Source organism: Caenorhabditis remanei, chromosome X, assembly GCF_010183535.1.
Source record: "Caenorhabditis remanei strain PX506 chromosome X, whole genome shotgun sequence".
NCBI lineage: Eukaryota > Metazoa > Nematoda > Chromadorea > Rhabditida > Rhabditidae > Caenorhabditis > Caenorhabditis remanei.
The window spans coordinates 1152037-1175748 of NC_071333.1; the positions used below are offsets into that span (position 1 = coordinate 1152037).

At 36.8% G+C, this 23712-nt stretch overlaps 6 protein-coding genes across 6 annotated transcripts; 2 read left to right on the plus strand and 4 right to left on the minus strand.

The window, feature by feature from the left end:
- Positions 1 to 117: 117 nt before the first annotated feature.
- GCK72_022291 (uncharacterized protein) lies at positions 118 to 2067 on the plus strand (the record flags this gene model as incomplete). Its single annotated transcript, XM_003106965.2, has 5 exons — positions 118 to 157; positions 584 to 828; positions 986 to 1060; positions 1626 to 1799; positions 1852 to 2067. 5 exons carry the CDS (start codon positions 118 to 120, stop codon positions 2065 to 2067), a joined length of 750 nt encoding a protein of 249 aa, XP_003107013.1.
- A 207-nt stretch (positions 2068 to 2274) lies between these two features.
- On the minus strand, positions 2275 to 4473 carry GCK72_022292 (uncharacterized protein; the record flags this gene model as incomplete). The annotated part of the gene is made up of 7 exons (XM_053734741.1): positions 2275 to 2440; positions 2656 to 2734; positions 2782 to 2842; positions 2902 to 3096; positions 3148 to 3454; positions 3499 to 3575; positions 4393 to 4473. 7 exons carry the CDS (start codon positions 4471 to 4473, stop codon positions 2275 to 2277), a joined length of 966 nt encoding a protein of 321 aa, XP_053578307.1.
- A 1149-nt stretch (positions 4474 to 5622) lies between these two features.
- Positions 5623 to 7896, minus strand: GCK72_022293 (uncharacterized protein; the record flags this gene model as incomplete). The annotated part of the gene is made up of 3 exons (XM_053734742.1): positions 5623 to 5707; positions 7167 to 7245; positions 7827 to 7896. 3 exons carry the CDS (start codon positions 7894 to 7896, stop codon positions 5623 to 5625), a joined length of 234 nt encoding a protein of 77 aa, XP_053578308.1.
- Positions 7897 to 11302: 3406 nt separating this feature from the next.
- On the minus strand, positions 11303 to 11892 carry GCK72_022294 (uncharacterized protein; the record flags this gene model as incomplete). The annotated part of the gene is made up of 4 exons (XM_003106986.2): positions 11303 to 11378; positions 11428 to 11537; positions 11588 to 11687; positions 11738 to 11892. The coding sequence occupies 4 exons, from the start codon at positions 11890 to 11892 to the stop codon at positions 11303 to 11305; spliced, it is 441 nt and encodes a 146-aa protein (XP_003107034.2).
- Positions 11893 to 14387: 2495 nt separating this feature from the next.
- GCK72_022295 (uncharacterized protein) lies at positions 14388 to 14977 on the plus strand (the record flags this gene model as incomplete). The annotated part of the gene is made up of 4 exons (XM_003106876.2): positions 14388 to 14542; positions 14593 to 14692; positions 14743 to 14852; positions 14902 to 14977. The coding sequence occupies 4 exons, from the start codon at positions 14388 to 14390 to the stop codon at positions 14975 to 14977; spliced, it is 441 nt and encodes a 146-aa protein (XP_003106924.1).
- A 491-nt stretch (positions 14978 to 15468) lies between these two features.
- On the minus strand, positions 15469 to 20552 carry GCK72_022296 (uncharacterized protein; the record flags this gene model as incomplete). Its single annotated transcript, XM_003106912.2, has 6 exons — positions 15469 to 15877; positions 15930 to 16078; positions 16414 to 16825; positions 16873 to 17289; positions 17340 to 18602; positions 20473 to 20552. The coding sequence occupies 6 exons, from the start codon at positions 20550 to 20552 to the stop codon at positions 15469 to 15471; spliced, it is 2730 nt and encodes a 909-aa protein (XP_003106960.2).
- Between the last annotated feature and the right edge of the window lie 3160 nt (positions 20553 to 23712).

Sequence of the window (23712 nt, forward strand, 5' to 3'; positions counted from 1 at the left end):
AGCGCATCCTCAACGTGTGCACTATCTCGCCGCTAGGTATATATTGATCATCTTCGGCGCAGTTACTAGGTTCACGACAGTCGGTGCAAAATTTTCCGAGGTCATTAGGAACAAAAAATGAGTGCTCTTCTTGCTGGCAGAATTGCAGTTGTTACTGGTGAGTTTTTGATAGGTTTTGATATTTTTGAATGTGCAAAAGTGTGTTTGAAACATTTTTCCAACTACATAAATACACATCTTTTCACGGTTTTACCATAAAATTTGAAAAAAAAAACATTTTTCTCAATCTAACCATCGCCACAAAGCTGTATTGTATATAGGAATCGAGATAATTGACCAGAAGAACCGAAAAACGGTTTGACTATCATTGAACGTTTTGAAACATAACATGATAGTTATAATTGCGAATGTTAATTGTATTAGTAGAACAAAACACGCTCTTTCATTTGTACCTAGCCAATACGCTGTATCGTTTCTAGAAATCGACATATTTCATCAGAATTATCGAAAAACGCCCGAAAATTAGACTTTTGGTCGTTTTTTGGCTTTCATTGAACATTTTGAGAAAAACAAACATTTTCAGGTGGAGGAGCAGGAATTGGAAAGTCTATCTGCCAGACATTGGCTAATCATGGAGCACGAGTAGTTGTTGCTGATTGGAACGTAGATACTGCCGCTGCTACTGCCAAAGATCTCCCGTCAACCTCTGCAAAACATTCTTCATGCTTTGTCGATGTGGCCGATGTGGACAGTGTGCAAAAACTCAGAGACCACGTGAAGACAATTGGAACATCGTCGATTCTTGTCAATTGTGCCGGTGTTACTAGAGTGAGTTCTTGTTGAAGTTAGTCGAATTGTAAAATGTAAACATGGAGAGAAAATCTATTGAAAAGTACTGAAAAATGAAAGAGGTGGCACAAACCTTGCCCATAAAAGTCCTCACATAGTTAATATTTCAAAATTTCAAAATACATTCAATTTTCAGGACTCGACTCTTGTCAAGATGACTCAAGACAATTGGGACAGCGTCATTAAAGTCAATCTCAATGGAGTTTTCCATGTAAGTTATTGTATTTTTGAAAACAAAAAGAAGAACACGGTTTTCTGGCTCTGTGAATCTGAAATTTGGCACAAAGAACAGTTTCCGGCTCTTAGCTTGCTCAAAACTCAATGTGATGGTGTTCAAAATATACCAAAATGTAGATCTTGGCTAGTTCTATGTCTGTGACTCACTACTGGCTGGATGGTGAATTGTTAATCTGATGCGGGCCGGGGAAAAGTCCAAAAAATGCGAAACTCTTTAAAAACTCATTGTGGCCTAACCCGCGGCACATTAACGAATAGCCATCCTATCCGTAGCAGATTACGGACATAGAATTCCCCGAGATCTTCATTTTAGTACATTTTTCAGCTGGTAAAAGTGAGTTTTAAACAGGTTACGCGTCGGCACGTTTCGGTCCGATTTGTAAGTATGTTATTTTTATTCAGAATGGGTAGTCTGTGTTGGAAACATGATTACTGAAACTGTTCGCAACACATTTTCACTTTTCTGAATAAATATTAGACATGCTATACAATAGATTCTCCTTTTTTCTGCTTCATAATCAAATTTTCTATAATTTCAGCTCTCCCAAGCATTTGTGAGGGAATCCGTTGAAAACAACAACCACCCACTCTCCATTATCAACGTTTCCTCGATTGTCGGAAAGATGGGAAACTTTGGACAAACCAACTACGCAGCTACAAAAGCTGGAGTCATCGGATTCACAAAGTCGGCTGCTAAGGAATTGGCTAAAAAGGTGAAAAATTCTTTCAAATCTAGTAAAACCATTATTATCTTCAATTTTTCAGAATGTCCGTGTCAACGCCGTCCTCCCTGGATTCATCAAGACCGCAATGACCGAAAAGATGCCTCCAAACGTTCTCGCCGAGATTTGCAAAGGGATTCCAATGGGTCGTATGGGTGAACCTGAGGAAATCGCCAACTCCGTACTGTACCTGGCCTCCGATCTCTCCTCGTATGTGACTGGGGCAACTCTCGAAGTTACCGGTGGATTCAGCATGTAAATTTAATTTGTTTGATTTGTTTTCTAGGATTGGTTAGAATTTCGGAGATTTATTTGACAAATGAAATGAACTGTGTCTAAGAACTAATCCCAGTATATACATGTTGAAGTCAAAAATATAGAGAAACGTGACAAATAGTGAAATTTTCTGGCTGGAGACAAATATATATAGAAATTAAGGATTGGAACCTTAAAAAACAGAATATTATCAAAAATGATTGGACAAATTGATTGGGGAACAGTCGGCTGGGCTATTTAAGAAATCAAGACTAATGTCGCAGATTTCGATTGGCTGGGATTGAATGATATCCTCCTCGCGGGAGTTGGTGTTGACACGTAGTTGGTTAGTACGGGGTGCTGGAGTTTCACGGGATCTATGAATAATTTTTGTAGTTTCTTGAAATCTCGGTGGGAAATACTTTTGTGAAGAGCCCTTTAGTTTTGAAATGTCAAAACTTTTTTCGAGAAGTGTGAGGCTACTTGAAATTTGAAATTCACCTGCTTCAGTGAAGCCGGTGGCTTTTTTTGAAATTCTGAGTATTGTGAGAGTGTGAAACTTTAACACAATGGAGGCTACACAATCATGTACCTGGATGGTCCTGGAACTGACGGTGAACTTGAACTCTGCGAGATTTTCCTGGTCGGTGACGCCTTGTCCTCAACGCTGGCTAGAAAAAAATCTCGTAAGCGAGTCCACGGATACTTTGACACATACCGTCGCTGAAACTCTCTCTGCTCATCAGTCGCGTTAGTTTTGTGATAAGTCTAGATCTGCTCTAAAATCAATTTTCTTTGACTACTTGGCTGACGGGGCGGTCAGTACCTTCAAACTCACCGGCTCGGTGACTTTGTCCTTGGAGAAGAACTCGAGCTCCTCGCGAGTCATGGTGTATTTCCGGTGGTGCCATCCGTAGACAAAGTGGACCTTGATGCTCTCGATAATCTTATGCCAGGTTCCCATGATAATATTTTTCTCTTCGCTGCAGACTGGTCCCTCGAAGCATGTGAGGGTGATGAAATCCATGTGCATCTGAATTTATTGGGAATACAACTTCTCATTAGTCTGATAGTCTTCCTTTACCTCAGTCCAAACATTGAACAGGTGGAAGTACTCGTTTACGGGAACCAACGGCGCCAATGATCGGTACCGTCCCCCAAATGTTTGCAGCTTCTTGTAGAATTCCTCGTCAATTTTCCCTCCACTCATCTTCTCATGATACTTGGAAATGGTCTCATGCAACATTTGAAGCATGTGAAGCACACATCGATCAAGTACGAAATGTTGTCTCAATGATTCAGTTTTTACTTGATCTATTTTGAATAGTTTCGCAAGATGGTCACGATCCAAGAGAAACGTCTCGAAGGCTTTCGCTCCGATGTCATAAAGCCTGAAATGAAGTGTGAAAAGCTGATCATGTGATAGGGGTCTCACGCTTCAAAATTATCAGGCCAATGTTTGTGGCAAAGCTCCATTTCTCTTGCAGTGACGTGAAGTATGTTGCTTTCCGGCTGAAAAGCGCGTTCTGGTTTGTACTCTTCGAGATCTTTCTTCTTTTACGCATTATTTGAATAGTCACTAAATGTGGAAACAATCTCGTATGATCAATCCTCCTAAATTAAAAAAGTGTAAAGATCACTATCCTAAGAAAATTTCCTAACGCTAACCGGGCGGGTAACAATTTGAGTTCTCACTCAGGCAGCTTACCATAAAAGTTTTGGAGGGCTATAGTAACTAAAGTAGGAAATTGAGTACTCCGGATATACTGAAGTTTGATGTACTTTGCTATGACCTACTGATCAATATATAAATTGGGGTACATCCTGAACTATCTTGAAGTTCTTTATCCCGCTTTCCCTAATTATCATCCACAGTACTATGTATCAAAATGTTTATTATTCATCATCGCGTTTTCATTTGTTTATTTTCAATTTGAGTGAGCCCGATTTTTTTTGTAGTCTTCGTTTTGAAGGGGGACAGGTGGTTTTAGGTTATCTCGTGCATATTTAAATTTTCTCTATTTTTCTCCTTTTTATGGTTGTCATGGATATAATATGACAACTATATTGATTGGAGTTAAAAGGAAATTAGCAATCAGTTGGTTCTAGATTGGGAAGTTATCATGATAAATGAGATGGACAGAGATACATGAAGTAAAATGTTGTATGAAATAAACAGGATTCAAGAGAAAAACCAGATCAGTAATATGACTTGCTGAGACACAAAAAATTACAGTTCCAGACAAAACGGAACCAACTATATACGGACACTATCACATAATTCCCCCACACTGACACCTACTACGGTAACTCAGGAAATTAGACTCACCCGCAACCCTTTCTGTTCGTATAGCTGATGCGTTTCCTTGTTGGTCAGAATATCAAGCGGCTCGACTATGAGACTCGACATCGCTGGAGTTGAAACAGGGGGCAACACTAGGCAATATCAAAGCTAAGCACGAAATAAGAAAGAATGAGAGTAAAGGCGGCGGATTTACCCACTGACTTATAGGCTCCGCCCAGAAAAGAGTTTTCACCTGTTGTGCTGAAACTCCGCCTACTTATATATGTTTGGGGGTTGAACAAAATGCGGTGACAGGTTGAGTTAGGGATGAGCTGAAACGTGGAGTCGATAGAGAAACAAGTGAGACAGAATACTGAAATAGAAAGAATAGACAACGATTCCACGTCTTACTGTACATATAAAGTGTCTCTCATGATAACTGAAAATCTATAGATCTAGGTTCAGCGTTTTTAAATAAGGAAGAAACTATCTGCATCCCGACCGCCTGAAACGATACCACCGTGGAAATAATTCTAGAATCATCGTTTTCTAGTACCAAAATCACCTGTTTCCCTACATGCGTTGACGTCTGATAAAAAATTTGTGGCAGAAATCTCACGGAAATATTGCGTGGGTTGATTTAAGAAAATAATAATTTGAATTCAAGTTATCAAGAAACATATTAAGATGAGTATCAGGTTGCGAGTTGCAAATTGTTTTGTCCCATTTCAAATTAGAATAGCGGTTCCTATTTACAAAATCTTCGGCCCTGTCCGGGCAGGTCCGATAAAAAATTATCACATTTTTTCTAAAAGTTGTTTGACATTGTTGAACTGTTCATTAAAAATGGTCAGAAATCATATGTACATTCAAGTTGTAATCGAAATTCGAAAACATAGCCGAAAATTCAAAATGTTCAATTTTTGTACTGAAACCCGGGCAGGCATAATATCTACACTGTCTTGCTATCAAGAACATATATGAGAAAATAATTTCAATGTGAATTCTAAGAAAATTTATAAAATAGACACAAAAATAATACATTTACAATAATAAATTCAATATATTGATATCAATCAATAAGTTTTAAAAATAGTTCAATATGGGACAAAGACCGGTAATAATTGATAGATAAGAAAAAAGAGGTATCACAGATATTCAAATCAGGGGTAAACGTTCTAAAACTAAAAAATGTATGTACATATTCCAATTTGGTTTAATGTCTGGCTAAAAACATAATGACAGCAGTGAAAATGATAATTGGGAAGACATGGTTCAAAATTTGTGAAGATTCATTGCACTCGTCTGTGGAACAACAGCACAGCATACCACCGCCAGGACGTCGATTACATCCTTCTTTCTGAATAGCATATCATTGATATTAACTGTCAAATTTAAGATTAACAGAGCTGGCCGACATGCACTTCATAAGTTCCGTCGGTCTTTTCGTTTCGGATGTCTTTCACTAAAATATCCGGTTTATGAAAAATAAAATTAGTGATCCCTACACCCTCACTATTTTATTTTTTTAGTTCTTTATTTTTCCACCGTGCTCTGAGCTCACTACTTTAGTAATTCTTAAAAATTCACCCGGCATTCTCCAGAATCGCAGCTGTATTGAGCGCCCTCGTAATGCTTCCGACCAACATGGCCATTTGCAGGAAGTCTGTAAAAAGTAGCAGTTTTCATAAAGTTTGCAGTTTTCCAACATTTAGTTCTGCAAAATCCCACACTTTCTCTTTCTAGAAAGATGAAAAAAGAGAGCAAATTCAAAAAGCAGGTGATTTTATTCGTTTTGTGGACAAGTTTTGAAATGGAAAAGTGGGAAATATCGAATGCCTGATTTTCAGTAAATATTCATGCACACACATTGATCGCCACAGAATTGGAACATACTTCGGGAGAGAAGAAAGTGAAAATATGCAGTAATGAGGGTGGTGTGATGGGAATAATTAAAAACAGGACAATCGGGTTTGTCATTGTAGCAATAGTTTTTGTCATTGCAGCAATAGTTTTTGTCATTGTAGCAATTGTTTCTGTCATTGTAGAAATAGTTTTTGTCATTAAAGAAGTAGCTTTTGTCATTGTATAAGTAGTTTTTGTCATTGTAGAAGTAGTTTTTTTCATTGTAGCAAGATATTTTGTCATTGTTCAAATGGTTGTGGTCACTGTAGCAGTATCCTACCGTGAAAAAAGCTACGATCATTATAGCTGTGATTATCATCACATCATTAAATTTTTTTCAAATTGCTTTTTAATGGTGGCACCTATATGTAGTGCTTACGTATAGTTAATTGGTGCTGGCCTATTAAGACTGGTTAAACATCGCATTCACATTACAATCACCAAATAAACTTAACCAGAAACCACAATTTGAATGTTCCTTAATTTCCTGGTATCTTCAAAAATTCAGAAAGTTTTGCTATATTTTAGTGAGAGTCTCTTCATTCCATCTAAACTAATTTTCTACAATTTAGTACTCCTTTGTAACGTCCAGCACGTTCCAAAGTACACCAAACACCTGGTCCCTGTCATTCTTCTCTATTTGCCTAATGAGCGGAGCCCTCCAAACAACAGGTCCGATCGTGTTCGGGGGAGGGCTGATAATACGGTGCGCAAACTGGCAACCGTTCCGTTACACTAAGTCTTAATAAGATAGAGACAAACATACACTAATCGTCATGTTATTCATTTAGAGAAACGGTTAGGTTCGGATTGTGTTCATTTGTATTGGAAATTAGGATTGGAGAAGATTAGTTTATGGTGTGCACTAATGGTGTGTATTCGTGGTTCAACCAATAAGATTATAAGTAACATACTTAATACAAAAGTCTGTTCCATTACAGTCCAACAGTTCGATCTCTCCAATTGCGTCACCGTTCACTGATCCTTGCATACCTGAATAACACAATAATATTATTCTCATCTATAAAGTCTCAATTATCTTTTTCATATTCTACTGTAGCTATTTCATAGTATTTCTAATTTCCTGGTTATGAGACATGTGCGTCGTTTTACCCTGCCACAATCCAGCGGCTCCCTCTTTTCGATTAACCATAGCTACCTGAGCTTTTCTATGCATAAGTTTTTGATAAGCTTTAGCATAACCTATGCGTTGGAAATAACTACACGGCTCATATCAGAAGTGCGCCTGGGAACTTTTTTCTGAAAAGCCACTAAAAAGCAACAATGTTTCAAAAGTTTGAATTTATCATGAAAACTCAGAACTCCAACAGGTGAAACACGGCGTTTTTTGATACTTATGTCTGCTCAGAAAGTCAAATGTCACACAAAACACAATACCAAAAATAGACGCAGAAATAAAATCACATCAGCATATTGCGATTCATCCGCTACAATTACAATCATATGTAAACTGCAATTTCGAAAAACAATTCAAACTACGAACAACGATACAAAACCATTTAGTTTGTACTTGAGTAGATTATCTTATAATAGATAAAGATAAAATGACTCACCACTGTAGCATCGGATTGTGAAGATTACTCCAACGAGGGATGCGGTCAGAATCAGTTTTGTGAGCAGCATTTCGAAGCGGGATCCAGCGTGGAGCTGGTCTGAAATAGGGCTCTTAAAAATAAGTTAACAGAAAAAAGAAATTGAGTATCTACTGTTACAAGGTTGACTTTGGGACATTCTAATACATACTTTACTTTTCCATAATCGTGAACTAGTAATGAAAATTCTAACGTTTTTTTCGTCATCCAAACACTCTTAGGAGAGGCTTTTGGTTATCCAATTTCTAAAAAGGATATTAGGAATTGTACTCTCAAAAACTAAGAATTGTGTATTAGGCTAGGAAGAACTAAAACAGGTAATATGAAAATATTAAAAAAACAGAAGCCCCTTCCCGACAACTACTCAAATGTGTAAGCTGTATAAGTAAAATTGAGAACACTAAAAAGGTCATGTAGATAGACACCGGTAACAAAAGAGTCTTATTGTTAGCAGAAAACGAGGGATATGCAAAGTGTGTGCTCCAGCGCGGGAACCCGCCAACCCAACTGACCCTAGTCACAGAAGCCCTTCTTCTTCTTTTCCGAACTGTATTTGCGTTGGCGATACTATGCATTTTCTTTCTTCGTCCCTCCTTTCCCTTCTTTTTCGATGTGAGAGCCAGTGCAGGAGAGGTAAAAGGAGAGCAAATAAGGACAAGAAAAGAGTTGAGCCCATTGTAAGAAGTCCACTTGATTAGGAGATTATTGTCACCAAGGCATACTTCCGCGGAATATAAAGGATACGGTTTGAAATTTTGCACAGGGTACATCAAGCACATTCGAATTTCAATTTACCTTCATTTTGAAGCATTTAGTGCATATTCACAATAACAAAAACCAACGAAAGCTCCATTAAAAAATTTAACACGTGTTAATTGGTAATTGTTAATCTTTCGGTATGTAGGGAGTTTGTAGAGAGCCTGAAATTTCAATCAAACTTCTTAAATTCATTCATACGTCTTTTGAAGACATCGACTAGACATTGAAGTTTTTGTACAACTTGATTTATTAGAAAATCAGTTACATTGCAAGTCAATAATCCTTCCTGATTTTCCTAGGCCACAATATTCCTGATTGCGTCATCATCCACATATGACTGAATAATACAATAATATTATGCACAACTTGTTTTAATCATTTTTTCATATCCTACTGTAGCTCTTAACGCAGCTAATTTCCTGGTCATGAGTATGTATTGTCAGTATAACTGCGTCATCCTGCAAACAGATTTTTGCCATATTTCTCAACTCTAGGTTTAGCTACGCATAGTGAATGTCAGGGAAACGGATTGAGGATCAAAAAGTCCAAAAAAATTCCGGACGTGGACAGTCATTAGCTTAACGGTTGGTTTTCACTATTTTTTCCGTTCATTTTGGTGCTGAACAAATCTAAATAGGTAAATTTTGAGAGTTGCTAAATTTCTTGGAAATGTGATATCTGAACGGGAAATGTGCTAGAATACGTTAATTCTTTAAACATTTTAGGTTTTTCGTGTTCCTCTGACCAATACATACCGCTTGTCACATCCAATACTTCCGTCTCTTTTATTTTTGATTTCTGTCCTTCAAAATTCCCCACCCATGTAACCCGTGTTCAAAAAACCAAAAACACATTCCTGTTTATGTTATATTCTCTACTATTTTCTATCTGTTTTTCACCAATGTCACCTGACCCGATTGTTATCAGTTTGCAGAATCCTCTTACTCCCAGCTGTTTACCTCCCAACTCGCCTCAGTCATATGAACAAAACGGGCTAGATTTTCTTATCAATCACACTCGGTACCTGACTTAATTCCTTTTAGACATCATGTGATGATCTTCAATCTTATTTTTGCAAGGTGTTTTCTGTTTACGTCTCGAGTTGGAGTAGTATAAAAACTCAGCGGGTTCCCTGGTTTCCCATCAGCTCTTATTTCTTCCTAACTTCTCTTTTCTGCTTTTCTTTTCAATAGGGTTTCCCCTCTCTTTTCTAATCCACCTGTTTCAGAAAACTTGGGTAGCCTCAACCATGTGATCTCAATTGTAAAGCTCATTGGTAACAAAATGGTTCTCCTCAATCAGTTTCTTCGGGATTTTTGCTGTATCTTCTGTCTATTGTAATGCAATGCTCAAAAAATGACAAAACTCAAATAAAAATTTGAAAAATTATAAGGTGAGAAGATTATAGCGCTATGGGTACCTTTCAAAGCTCTGCAAATTTTTAGAAACTCAAAAAAAAAATGGTATTCAATCCGTCTGGTGAACTACTTTTCTGAAGGATGTCGTCTCACAAGGAGTGATTATTTTGAAGACAACTCATTGCTACAGGAATCATTCAATGCCGGGTTTTTTTCAATGTTGGAACTACGTGGTTGGGTCAATAAACGGAGCGACATCAGTAAATTTCCAAAACTTAAAAATCTGAAAAAAAACTCAATTTTGGTATTTTTTTGTAAAGTGTTTTTGTAAAGTCTTTTTGTAAAGTGTTTTGTAAAGTGTAAAGCTGAAATAAATTTTTTGTAACGAGATTTTTTTATTGGTTTGGGAATCTTTGGATTTAAAATCACTACAGGGATTTTTCAAAATCGGTTGTATCCCGCAGTCTCCATCTATGCACTTCGCTTGCACATCGAATTGCGCTGCTTGGTGGATTTTCCAAAATTTTAGAAAGAAGATGAGAAGCTGAACATATAGAATCTCATTGAGGAATGCGAAGTCCACTGGTACGTAATAACACATATGCAACCTTTATGATTCGGAAAAACATGAACAAAATAACGGTGGAGTTCCTGCTTAATAAGAAAATGTATTATTTAAACCATTTGAGCTGGTTTCACTCTTGAATATGAGAGCAAAGCTTTTAATATTGAGGAAGAAAACAATAACGAGACGAATTATGAATATGATGGTCCGTCTGCTGGGTTTCTCGATAAAAATTGATAGAGAATGGGACCTTGCGGGTAGGAAGGGTTTGTGTGATTTCTGTTGTAAAAGGTTGTGCCAGTACCAACTTTTTGGTTTTAACTGTGATATATTTTTAAGAACTTTGTAACGACAGACTTTTTTTCAAAACTAAGTTGTCTTAGTAAACGGATGTTAAAACTGATTTTCATACGAAACCCTTCCGGGTATATTCATGAACTTCTTCTTCTTTTTCTTCTTCTTTGAGTTTTGACATACACAACTATTGATCTGATAGTATGAATTGACATAAGTTTGTCATCAGAAGAACTAAAATCCTATTTCAGTTTGAAACTTTGAAATTTGAAACCAAAATGTGGTGCTCATTCCTGTGAAACCGTTTCATTGCGAATTGACGTCAGTTTGTCATCCGAAGAAATGAAATCCTACTTCAGTCTCAAATCCTCTGTTTAATAGTGTGCAGGAAAAACAAAGTCTTGTAACAAATGATTTATTATCAATGGATCGGTTGTTCAATCAACGACTGCTCCCACAATTTAGAAACATTCTCCTCTGACTTGAAACTGTGTTCCTAATTCGGTAAGTTGGACTGTGACGTTTTTCTTCCATTCGCTGAAAATGTTTCGTTTTGCCAAAATACTTCAGGACTCTGGCAACTCACGTCTCATTTTTTCTGATGGAGCCAAGCCTGACTAAGGCGTTCAAATAATCGAACCCGAGTCTGACAGGGCGACAGTTATGTTTAATGAGAAGCGCCGGCTCCAAATACTTCTGAAAAGAAAACATTTTTTGGAACTTTCTGGTGCTTCAAAAACACTTACATCAAAAATTCCATCTCCATTTGAGATCGTTCCTGTGATCATACGGGTCAGCGACCCCGCTCCCGAACAATATTTGAATTTTGTGATACGATCGTCCCTGCTGTAATTAACAATTGTGTGCTACTACAGAATGCATATTTCATAATTTACATGCAGTCTTCTTCCACGAGCCAGCCTTCCACACAATAATCTCTTACACATTTGAATGTGACGTTGTAGTACACTTCAGTCTTCTCTTCCGAAAACGGCCAGATGGAAGAGACGGTGGCCACGAGGAGGGCGGTGATGACAAGGAGAAGCTTCATTCTGTAAGAAAGATTCGATTTAAATTTTGTGTGATTAGTTTCAATTCATATTTACAAAAATATGAGACTCTCCAAGGAGTGATAGAAACCACAGTTTCTTCAGACTGCAAAACCCAATCTTCTATCAAAAAGCAAAAGTCAGAAGAACATTCCGAATTCAGAACACGGAATAGACTAAAGTTTTCAACACTTAAGTTTTCAGAGACTTGGCTTTCAGCCCAAACTCACTTGATATCCAGAGCTTCGATTTTCCGGATTTTGAGTGTCTTCAGTGGGAGAAGACTTTTTCCTGATTGGTCGATATACTATTATAGCAAAACGTGCTGACGAGGCATAACGTGTAGAGAAGAGGGTTTCCTTTCTCATGTGGGAGGAATATTTTATAGATTTTATGGCTATGGGAATTTTCGAAAAAATTTTCCCGATCAGGAACTGATCATGAATCATGACGAATCATCTGTAAGATCAAAAAATCGAATTATCAGCCCCGTCGTCGAGAGAAACGAAGACCACAACTCAACACAGAATTTTGTGAATTGAGAAGTGGTATATTTTCTAAGGCACAGTCTCTGAATCTAGACGAGGTAGATCAATTCAGGGTCTCTAATAAGTATACAACAATTTTAGTTTCATAATATTTGGCGGAAAAAGGATCGAAATAACAAATAGACGTTTTTTAGAGCCGAAAATACGTAAAATGTATATTTTACGGAAGGAATTTGAATTTGGATGCTCTGGTTTTGAGACATTCTTTCAGATGTCCGAGGACAAAATCCCCAGTGCGGCGCAGGCAGTCGACGTCGATCTCGTACCATTCGTTTGAACGGCGGTCTTGAACGGTCGTGTAGGAGATTCTTGAGAACTTTCTCTTCAAATATTTCCACACGATATAAACCAAATCTCGTATGTATATTTCAACTCAGAAAAACGTTTTTTTATGTTGTTTCAAGCGTTTTCCTGCCAATTATCAACGTTTTTTAATCTCATAAGACCTTTGTATATTTACGAGCCGAGTAGTGGATTTTGAATTCATTCGCAACTCTTTCTGCATCTTCTATAAGTACTACTGACTTCCTTGCAGATTAGAAATCCCAATTCTGTGTTGAGGTGTGGTCTTCATTTCTCTTGACGACGGGGATGATAGTTCGATTTTTTGATCTTTCAGATGATTCGTCATGATTCATGATCAGCTCCTGATCGGGAACGTTTTTTCGAAAATTCCCATAGCCATAAATTCCTCCCACATGAGAAAGGAAACCCTCTTCTCTACACGTTATGCCTCGTCAGCACGCTTTGCAATAAATACCGGGCTCCTCAGGCATAGAATCACCACCGGCTTGTTCCAGTTTACATTTTCTTCTTCTCTTTTTCGCTTGAAAAAGTGTTTCAATTTATTAATTTAGGCTGTAATTTTCAAAAAAGAATCAGTAGATAGAGAGAAACCTAATCAAACTTTGAGTGTCTCTAAAACCTAGTGTTCGAGTAGAAATCAAGAAAATGAGTCTCTCCAACCTTCTGATTGCTGGGAGACTAGTGTCGATTTTTACTTATGAGTGAATAATAATTGTTGATGACACATGTTGTTTTTAACGCAACATCATAGTGAATCCCTAACTGAATATATATATATATATTAAGTTCTCATAATAGTTTTCTCAAGGCTCCATCTCAACTAATTACTTTTTTAATTTATCTCTTCTTATTTAAAACCGTCAACTGTTTGAATTTTTTACTTTTCTGATGATTCGTCATGATTCATGATCAGCTATTGATCATTTTTTTCGAAAATTCCCATAGCCATAAAATCTATAAAATATTCCTCCCACATGAGAAAGGAAACCCTCTTCTCTACACGTTATTCCTCGTCAGCGAGCTCCTCAGGCATAAAATCACCGGCGCTTTTCACTTTTCTCCTCTCTTCCCCTTTTCCTCTTAAAAATGGTATTCTTGAAATCGGCTCAAACTTTCTGAAACATTTTTCTAGATCACCTTAAACCATTAGATGAATTAGAATAGACAACATTTCTTTGGGAGACAGTTGAATAATAAAACGGTATGCCGTTATGATTCAGTTTTGACGGTAATTCATTTTTTAAAGTTCTATTATCCTTTTTCGGCTAATTTTCTCAATCAATTTTTTATGCGTCGTTCACTCTCTCAATATCAATAATTACAACATTTGCTTTCAGGTATATCGACCAATCAGGAAAAAGTCTTCTCCCACTGAAGACACTCAAAATCCGGAAAATCGAAGCTCTGGATATCAAGTGAGTTTGGGCTGAAAGCCAAGTCTCTGAAAACTTAAGTGTTGAAAACTTTAGTCTATTCCGTGTTCTGAATTCGGAATGTTCTTCTGACTTTTGCTTTTTGATAGAAGATTGGGTTTTGCAGTCTGAAGAAACTGTGGTTTCTATCACTCCTTGGAGAGTCTCATATTTTTGTAAATATGAATTGAAACTAATCACACAAAATTTAAATCGAATCTTTCTTACAGAATGAAGCTTCTCCTTGTCATCACCGCCCTCCTCGTGGCCACCGTCTCTTCCATCTGGCCGTTTTCGGAAGAGAAGACTGAAGTGTACTACAACGTCACATTCAAATGTGTAAGAGATTATTGTGTGGAAGGCTGGCTCGTGGAAGAAGACTGCATGTAAATTATGAAATATGCATTCTGTAGTAGCACACAATTGTTAATTACAGCAGGGACGATCGTATCACAAAATTCAAATATTGTTCGGGAGCGGGGTCGCTGACCCGTATGATCACAGGAACGATCTCCAATGGAGATGGAATTTTTGATGTAAGTGTTTTTGAAGCACCAGAAAGTTCCAAAAAATGTTTTCTTTTCAGAAGTATTTGGAGCCGGCGCTTCTCATTAAACATAACTGTCGCCCTGTCAGACTCGGGTTCGATTATTTGAACGCCTTAGTCAGGCTTGGCTCCATCAGAAAAAATGAGACGTGAGTTGCCAGAGTCCTGAAGTATTTTGGCAAAACGAAAAATTTTCAGCGAATGGAAGAAAAACGTCACAGTCCAACTTACCGAATTAGGAACACAGTTTCAAGTCAGAGGAGAATGTTTCTAAATTGTGGGAGCAGTCGTTGATTGAACAACCGATCCATTGATAATAAATCATTTGTTACAAGACTTTGTTTTTCCTGCACACTATTAAACAGAGGATTTGAGACTGAAGTAGGATTTCATTTCTTCGGATGACAAACTGACGTCAATTCGCAATGAAACGGTTTCACAGGAATGATCACCACATTTTGGTTTCAAATTTCAAAGTTTCAAACTGAAATAGGATTTTAGTTCTTCTGATGACAAACTTATGTCAATTCATACTATCAGATCAATAGTTGTGTATGTCAAAACTCAAAGAAGAATTTCCTAACCAATCGCTATCCCAGCCACCATAAATGTCGATCAAGAAGACATTTATCACAATTTTCTAGTTCAAATCAAATCCAAAGTAAAAATATTTGAGAGAGAAGTACTTTATTTCTCGGAAACCACAAACTACGATGTAAAAAAAACAGAGAAACTGCATTTGATGCAATACAAAAACCGGGAGAATCATTCAACAGGGTTGGACAAGATATCAGCATTTTTAGCGTAAAATTTATCTAAGATAGTGAAAAATGCCTTATAAGCACTCGCAGATGCAGAACTCAATGCACTGACAGTTTCCATCAAAAAAGATATCCGATTCATTGGACTTCTGGTGACATTTTCAATACTATTAACACCTAAAGTTCTCAAAATACCACGCATTCCTTCTGAGAAGTGAGAATGGCAGGCAATGTTTTCTTTTTTATTCATCAGCGCCTGAATCTGAGATGTGCTGTACTTTCCGGATAGCACATGTCCAGCCATTATCACTAATCGATCTCCAGCAATTACTCTTCTCAGTTCATTTCGACTTTTCAACTTTGAGCACAACGTGCATTGCGTGAAATCTACATATGACTCGTTTTGGTATTTTCTGAAAAATGAAGACCATTGATCATTTGAAAACTGTATGATACTCCCATTACCTGAGATTTGGATTAATGATTTTGGCGGTATTGTAGACCGTGCAAAATCCCTGTTTCTCTAACTCGATAAGTGCAGCATTTTTCGGTTTACAAGTCACATTTTTAGGTGTTTCAAGTTCTTCATCTTTTTCAGTTTTTTCAGTAGAAGTCTGAAAAAAAACTTTTGTCTTTAAAAAAAATCTAGTATTCAATTCAGTTGAATTTTATGTCACTCTGAATTTTGAGTAGTGAGAATCAAAATAAGAACCATTCTTGCCGAATCCCGAATAAATAGTTTTAAAATTCATAATTCAAACATTTTGAAATTTCTGACTATGATTCAGAATTAGAAGAAATGCTGAAAAACTATTTAAAAGATTCACATTTTCGATGAAACATTGGAAAATGTGGAAAATCAAAAAATACTATTTTCGACGGAAAAGTTTCTACTAAATGTTTCAGTTTTCTCCGGGTTTTTCTTCCCACTCTATTTCGTTTTACTTACCGATTCAATGATCTCCTTGTATTTCTCATTGAAGTTGGCTACAGTTATTTGAAATTTAGCCGATGAGTATTCAGGGAACAAGCGTCTCACAATTGGCATCAGTTCTTTCAGCAGCTCCAGTCTACACGAATAAACGTTTCTCAAATTTGATATTTCCAGAAATTTGCAAATTTCTCTGCAGGCCTCGGGAAAATGAACATGACAAATGTAGAATTTTTCGACTAGTTGCAAAAATATCTGAGCCTGTGCAATGGTGTACTTTTTGCGGATAATGCATCCAACTATAATGACCATCACGTAATCTGCCGATGGGATCTCCTCCATGACCGATAGATCTTGACACTTTGAGCATAATGAGCAATGATAATCAATTTTCGGAGGTTCTTTGTTTGCTTTCCCTTCTTTTGACCTTCTGAAATTAATTTAATAAAATATAAAGATGTACAGTAATCAACTCACCGAGCAGGTTTCTCAGGTTTGTCTCTTGGAACATTATGCGGTATGGTTTCTTTGATTTTTCTGTTTTTGATATCAAACGTGTGAAAAACCTGTTGAAAACCTCGATATTGGATATCCGGTCGGAGTTCGTTCACAATATTCACCAATTCTTTCGATGGAGCTCGAGCAAGATCAGATGTTAATTCAATGCGCAAAGCATTGCAGAGTATCTCCACTGACTCCTGGAAATGATTCCGACATACGTAATGCTGCTTTTTCACTAGCAGACTCTTTGCTTGCTCCATACTAAGATGACCCTCGAGTATTCGTGGAATAAGGAGAACTGATGTATCATTTTTTGTTGAAACTGCTCTCATGTTTTCTCGATATTGGACATTGAAACATAGCGTACACCTTCGGCCACCTTTGATTTCAGGTCTAAATGAAATGTTTGTTAAAATTGAAACAAATTATTTTGTGTGTATTACCTAGCATGATGGTCCGGATTACACTGATTCATGTTCACTTCATCATCGTAAACTTCTTCACGTCGTGAAATTTCTTCCGGATGCAAAACTTCTTCCGGGTGCATAACAACTTCTTCTGATACAACTACATACTCACTGTCATACATTTGGCCATTGTCGCCAGATAAATAAGTTGGCTCCTCATAGTATATCACGGTTTCATACCCTTCAGATGATGTGGATGGTTGATTGTCATCATATTTTCCGTTTGATAAGTATTCAGGTACAGTCTGATATTCATCTGTGAAGTATTTGACTTTCGGTTGCTTACGGAGGCCATAAGAGTGTTTTTCATAGTCGGGGGTTGGGCATTTCTTTCTCTTCGGGTACTCCCAACCTATGTAATCTTTTTCTAGGCGATTCTCGACACAAGTATTGACGAGTGGCACAGGTTTCTCTTCGACAGGGTAAACACCATGATATCTATTGTCTAAAACAGTCGAGGCATCATTTGGAATAACATTTGACATAGTGTGATACTCAGCTATCGGCGGAGTTGGATTCTTATCGTCACAGACATCAATCTCGAGATCATCTTCTGGTTCAATTTTCGGTTGATTCTCCGTTCCACTAGTTTCTGAAAAGTCACTTGAGAAGGAATCTGGAGATGACGATTGTCCAACAGAATCAGTGTGGTTATGGTGTGCTGGTTTTGTGCCGTAATTAGTGACTTGATGTTCCTCCTCCGTGGTTTGTAATTTCGGTTGATTATGCATCTCATCAATTTTAGATTCTTCGCTGAATTCGCCAAGTGGTTCCTCTTTTGGCTCTCGCTCTAGTGCCGGAGCATCCGCTATCGGGACTTGTTGGCTGATGCACGGAATAGTTTGGGACTCTTCAATAGGCTCAATTTTCGTTTCCACTTGTTCACACACTTCGGAGGAAGCAACATTTGGTTGAGATTGTGCAGTTTCCGACTCAACTTCTTCTAATTTTGGTTCAGGCTCAAGAACTGATTCATCTTTATTCATCATTTCCTCAGACAGCTCCTCTTTCGGTGGTTGGACAGATTCATTTTCTTCTTCATCTGTGGAGACGGGAGCAGCATGCACTTTTTTTAGCGGAGGATCCCCTGCAGCTGCGTCCTCGCTTTCCACTTCGTTTTGGGGACTGCGTCTATTTCTTTTTTGTTTGGTCTCCTTCTTGCCAGTTTTCCAGCGAGATACCAACGTCTCCAATTTGTTCTTTTTCTCCATAAAATTGTTTCCTTTGGATGGTGTCATTCTGAAAATCGAATTAGTTGAACACTGAGCAAAAAAAATAAAAAATAAAAAAAATCGAAAAGTATAAAAGTAGTGATGATTTGCAAGAAATCAACACATCAATAGTCAAACAAACATATCAAAATTTAAGTATAATAAAATGTTTATTTTTATTTTGCGAAGCAATGACATGTGGTGATAAAGCCAGGTAGGGGAATATAAAGAACCATTATACATAGAATTTCTTCATTTCGAATTTCTCATCAGTTGAAAACCAGGTATTGCTTTAGTTCACAGTAGTTGACAGAGAAGTGGTGCTGCACACTAATCAAGACTGGATAACCTGTAAAACAAAAATTAATAAATTTTCATATTGCCCAAAAAGTTTTCTTTTGTTTATTTTGTTTTATAACTGATATTATAAAAACGCACGGTGACTCTATTCCAACGCCGTAATTTAATTTTTTCTAAATCATCGTAGGAACTTTTTACATGAAAATTCGCGAGATTACGCGCCGATCGTCTACAACTTATATTATACCAGCTAAAGCACCTGCGGCGTGTTTTTCTGCGGTTACGCCACTCGAGTTCACATGAAACTATTATGAACATAGTTTGCATTTTTGAAAATAAAAATATAATGCGGACATCCGGAAAAATACACAGACAAATCTACAGACAGCGTACACTTGGTTTTTATATTTAAGAATTATTTTTGTTCCAAAGTTTTAACCGCTTACGGTTGCTAAAGTTTCAATTTTTGAAAAATAGTTAAAATTCAATAAGGTTGTGTTTCGCAATAGGAATTAGCTATGGATCATGTCGCTTTTTGTTCTGAACATGGGTAAGTTAGTTTTGACGACTTGAAATATTATTTTTTAATAACAGAATTCCATTGGTTTATGTGTTTTAGGCAACTACGTTTTGAGAATTTTCCCAAGTATAACAGGTCGAGACATATATCACAAGAACGGAAATTTTGCGCAGATCTCAAATCAATATTTTATTTTTTGCAGAGCAATCTCATTAATAAAGTTATTCGCGTTTTTGTGGCTTCTCAATGCAATAGTGGGTATTTTCAAGACTCCCTAAATTAACTTTTTTCTCACTTTAAAAAAATTTTTTTTTGATTTATACGTATGAATACCGATGTAAAAATGATTTTGGCAAATTTCAATTTTGTGAGTCGTGAAAATGCCCATTTTTGAACTGAGATGCCACAAAAACACAAATAACTTTTTTCACATAATCGTTTTGCAAAAACAGAATGATAAAACAAAATACAAGTCGGCGCAAATATTCCGTTCTAGTGATATATATCTAGACCTGTAACTCCAACCCAACCCGGGATTATTCCCTAGTTGTTTATAATTGTTTCACTTACCAGAAATATTTTTTCTAGTGTGACTCCTGTCTCCGGATTCCAATAATTCAATAGTCTTCACCATGTATCAGGAGCTATTGTTGTTTTGCTATTGTCGTTTCTAGCGAGCTGGTCTATCTGAAAATCAGGGAAATAGAAAAGCTTCCGATTCATCATTTTTGGGTTACACACTTGAAAGTGTTGCTTACTTTAGTTACATTCTTAACATTCAATGTTGTTTCTCTATTTTCATGAATTGTTCTTGCCTTATGGTCAAACTTTCTTAGCGGAAAGCAGTGACTAACTTGAGAATCGAAAATGTTGTGTCCGACAGCAATAAAAGCTAAACAGTAGGAAGTTCTCACATTCAGCAACTGTAATTTATCACGCTGAGAAGTGTCCAGTCAGTTGGGTTGCAATTGATAAAAACCTGTTTTTATTCTGACGACAAAGTTTTCGATCACATATTGAGGCATACTTATACTTGCAGAATAGTACTATTCCTTATCCTTTGTTTCAAAATACTCACCCTTGAGGTTTTCCACGTTGTGAGGGGTAGCTAGTCCATCTTTGACATCTTTGACTTTGAGATTGCATTGCCTGGAACATCCAGAAGATTAGAAAAAAAAACACTGTATGTTAAAATTGAAAGTATCATGATTCTGGGGATTGAAGAAAGTTAATATAACAAAAGATTACCAGGATTGTTACAAAAATGAGAATCCAAGAAAACTAAGACTGTTAAAACCGACTAAACATCCTAGTCCTCACTGGAGCACGTTTGCGTATTTTTCATCATGTGTGAGGAAAAGCTCAGGCGGGCGAAAAACGGCAGAGAGAGGAGTGTTATGTGTAGTGAGCGACGCGGTTTGAGTATACATGCGACGCGCGTGTGTCAGATAGAGAGAGCGCCAGAGAAAATAGATTGATTTTCATTTTTCACTTAACACAGCTGCCTTCAACAGCTCGTTCTAAAAATCGGGTAGTTAAAATAAATGTGAAACTGACACGACATATCTCCCTGAACAAACCTACTTTTTTTCGCTTTGCAAAATCTCTGTGCATACATTGGTGACCTTAGTTTTTTTAATACTGGGCCTGTCAAAAAATTCTGGTGGTGGATGTAACAGACGGCCGCAGCTGTCTGCGTAGAACAAAAGAATACCCTTCAGAATGTGTCCCACCTCAATTTAACAACAAGAACACTGTTGGGCGAAAAATGCCGACATTTCCTCAATAATGAATTTTGGACGGTATATTCTTTCTAGTTCTATTTTATGAAAAATCGGTGTTGAATACGTTTTAAAATAATGATTTTTGAGAATTCTCAAAAATTAGAAAGTAGTTTGAGTTTTGTTTCTGCAAATTGATTCAAAAAATGCTACTGTAGGAAAAATTTAGCGTGAAATACAATCAAAGTTTTCAATTAACGACCCATTCAAATTGAAATTTATAATACTTGCCAAGGGCTGGGCCGGCGCGGGTACATGGGGCCACAACTCAATGTTTAAAACTTTGAATTTTTCCACGAAAAAAAATAATTTCAAACTATCATCCAGAATAAGAAGAACAAAGAAAGAAATTGAAGAAAAAAAGTGAAAAAATTGGTTCATTTTTTAAGGGCCTTGAAAAGTATGATTTTCGAGAATTCTTGAAAATTGGAAAGTTTTTTGAGTTTTTTTTCTGCAAATTGGTTCAAAACATGCCACACTAGGAGCATATAACCGGTAGACAAGTGAAATAATATAACAGTTTCGACTAACGGCCGATTCCAATTTAAATTTATTGAATGTCGTTTGCATAAAAGTACTGGCGTTCAAGTATTTAAGATCTGAATCTGTAAAAATGAAGTATCGACACTTTTGAAGAATTCTATGAACTATAATTATGGGAACGCGCATGTTTATACTCAATTACAATTACAGGACTATGATAATAATGAAAGAAGTGCGAATTCATATTAAAAAAAAAGAAAAACGAATTTCTGGAAGAAAAAGAAAGCTTCACATAAAATCGGTCTTACTTCACGGAGAACCTTCAGCGGAAAGCATGTTACACAAATCAACGATTTTCATTGTTCCGACTGACGAATCGATAGAGAACACAGAGAAGAAAGATCTTCAGGGGCGAAAAATATTAGGGGGAAAGACAGGCAGCGTTAGACGAAGACAGTGCGTACAGTGAACCACAAATGGTGAAGATGTGTATCTACCGTCAGGCCGGCCAACGCATTCAGGGCAAAGAGAAGACGTGTACACAGTGGAGGGCAGAGAAAGGGGGCAAATAGGAGAGACTGTCATCGAATGCAATAACAACGCTGAAGAAGGATGATTTGCAATTTTTCGTTTTGCGATGATCAGATTTTCACCGATATCAGATTTATCTATGATTCCGGAAAATTAACAGATGAACCCAAACCAAACGAAAATTTTTGACTATCACCTGTCTTATCAAATATGACCAGAATATGACCAGTATATACCGGCAGACTGGTCAAAACTGAAACTGATAAGAAGCGCATCAAATGTTTGACAATGTGGGAGAATAAAAGTCAGTAATGACACTTTTCTCTCATTGTCATGTTGATAATTAGTCTTATTTATATTTTGAGCAAGTTTTGAAGTTTTCGATTATCATTTCGAAAAACATTTAAAAAACATGACCAATATCACAAAACAATCTCGTGTTTATTATACCGTTGTTCCATTTATACCGTTTTATCCGATTTTTTCTTGAATGGGCAGAAAATTTTTCTAATCGATATCCATTTTTTAAGTTCTCAAAATGACGTTTTCTGTATCGGACAAACTGGAACAATGACCACCGTTGTATTCACATCTGCAAAATCAGGCGACATTGACTAATTATTGTTAACGCGATAACAACGTGAACAACTTCTTGATATGATGCAGAAAAATGAAGCGTTCGATCACAGCGTCGGTGACAAAAATATACTGAAAATTAATTATGATCATACGCTTGTAAAATCAAGTGGCGAGCAGCGGACACACAAAAAATGCAGACAATTAAAACAAAATAAATGTTTTTCAAGAAAAAGCCTGTTTATTTTCACAGAGGTCATTGAAACATTGCAAAAATTATATAAAAAATAGAAAACTAAATGAGGAATATGATGTGTTCAAAATCACCAGCAATTGTCATTGAGGTGTGAAAAATAACTTTATCTGTTTGAATAAAAAAAATAATTTGAACATAGCAATATGTAATTGTGTGGATTAGCTAGAACAATCAAAAAATTTCTATTTAAAATCACCTTAATTTTTTTGTGTAACACTAAACCATTTCCTTTTTTTAGATGATACGTGTTTTTAACAGATTTTCGTTTTTTACTTCTGCTTGTCCACATTCTCTTTTCATTTCGATACATTCTGAATTCGTGAGCTTAAAATTTTTCCAGAATACTATACTTTTGCATCTTTACGTGCAAACCACCAAGCTATTCACTCTCTGAGATATCCGGGCCACATCAAACATTGCAATGTATCCGGCACTTATCGTGTCCCTTCATTTTTGTTTACCACAATTATCCCTCACATAAATATCTGGATTCACATAAAAGCAATTACTATCTACATATTTCTACATATTTCTACATGTATAACATAATCTGCGGAAACAATTTCTTATTACATCTACCGTAATTGTTTCCCAGAATCATTATGTGTGTGCATATAAAAGAGGGCGCCCCGTTAGAAGACGTGTCATATACATATTTTTCTATCAGGAGAGACATATTTCAAGAAGCTGT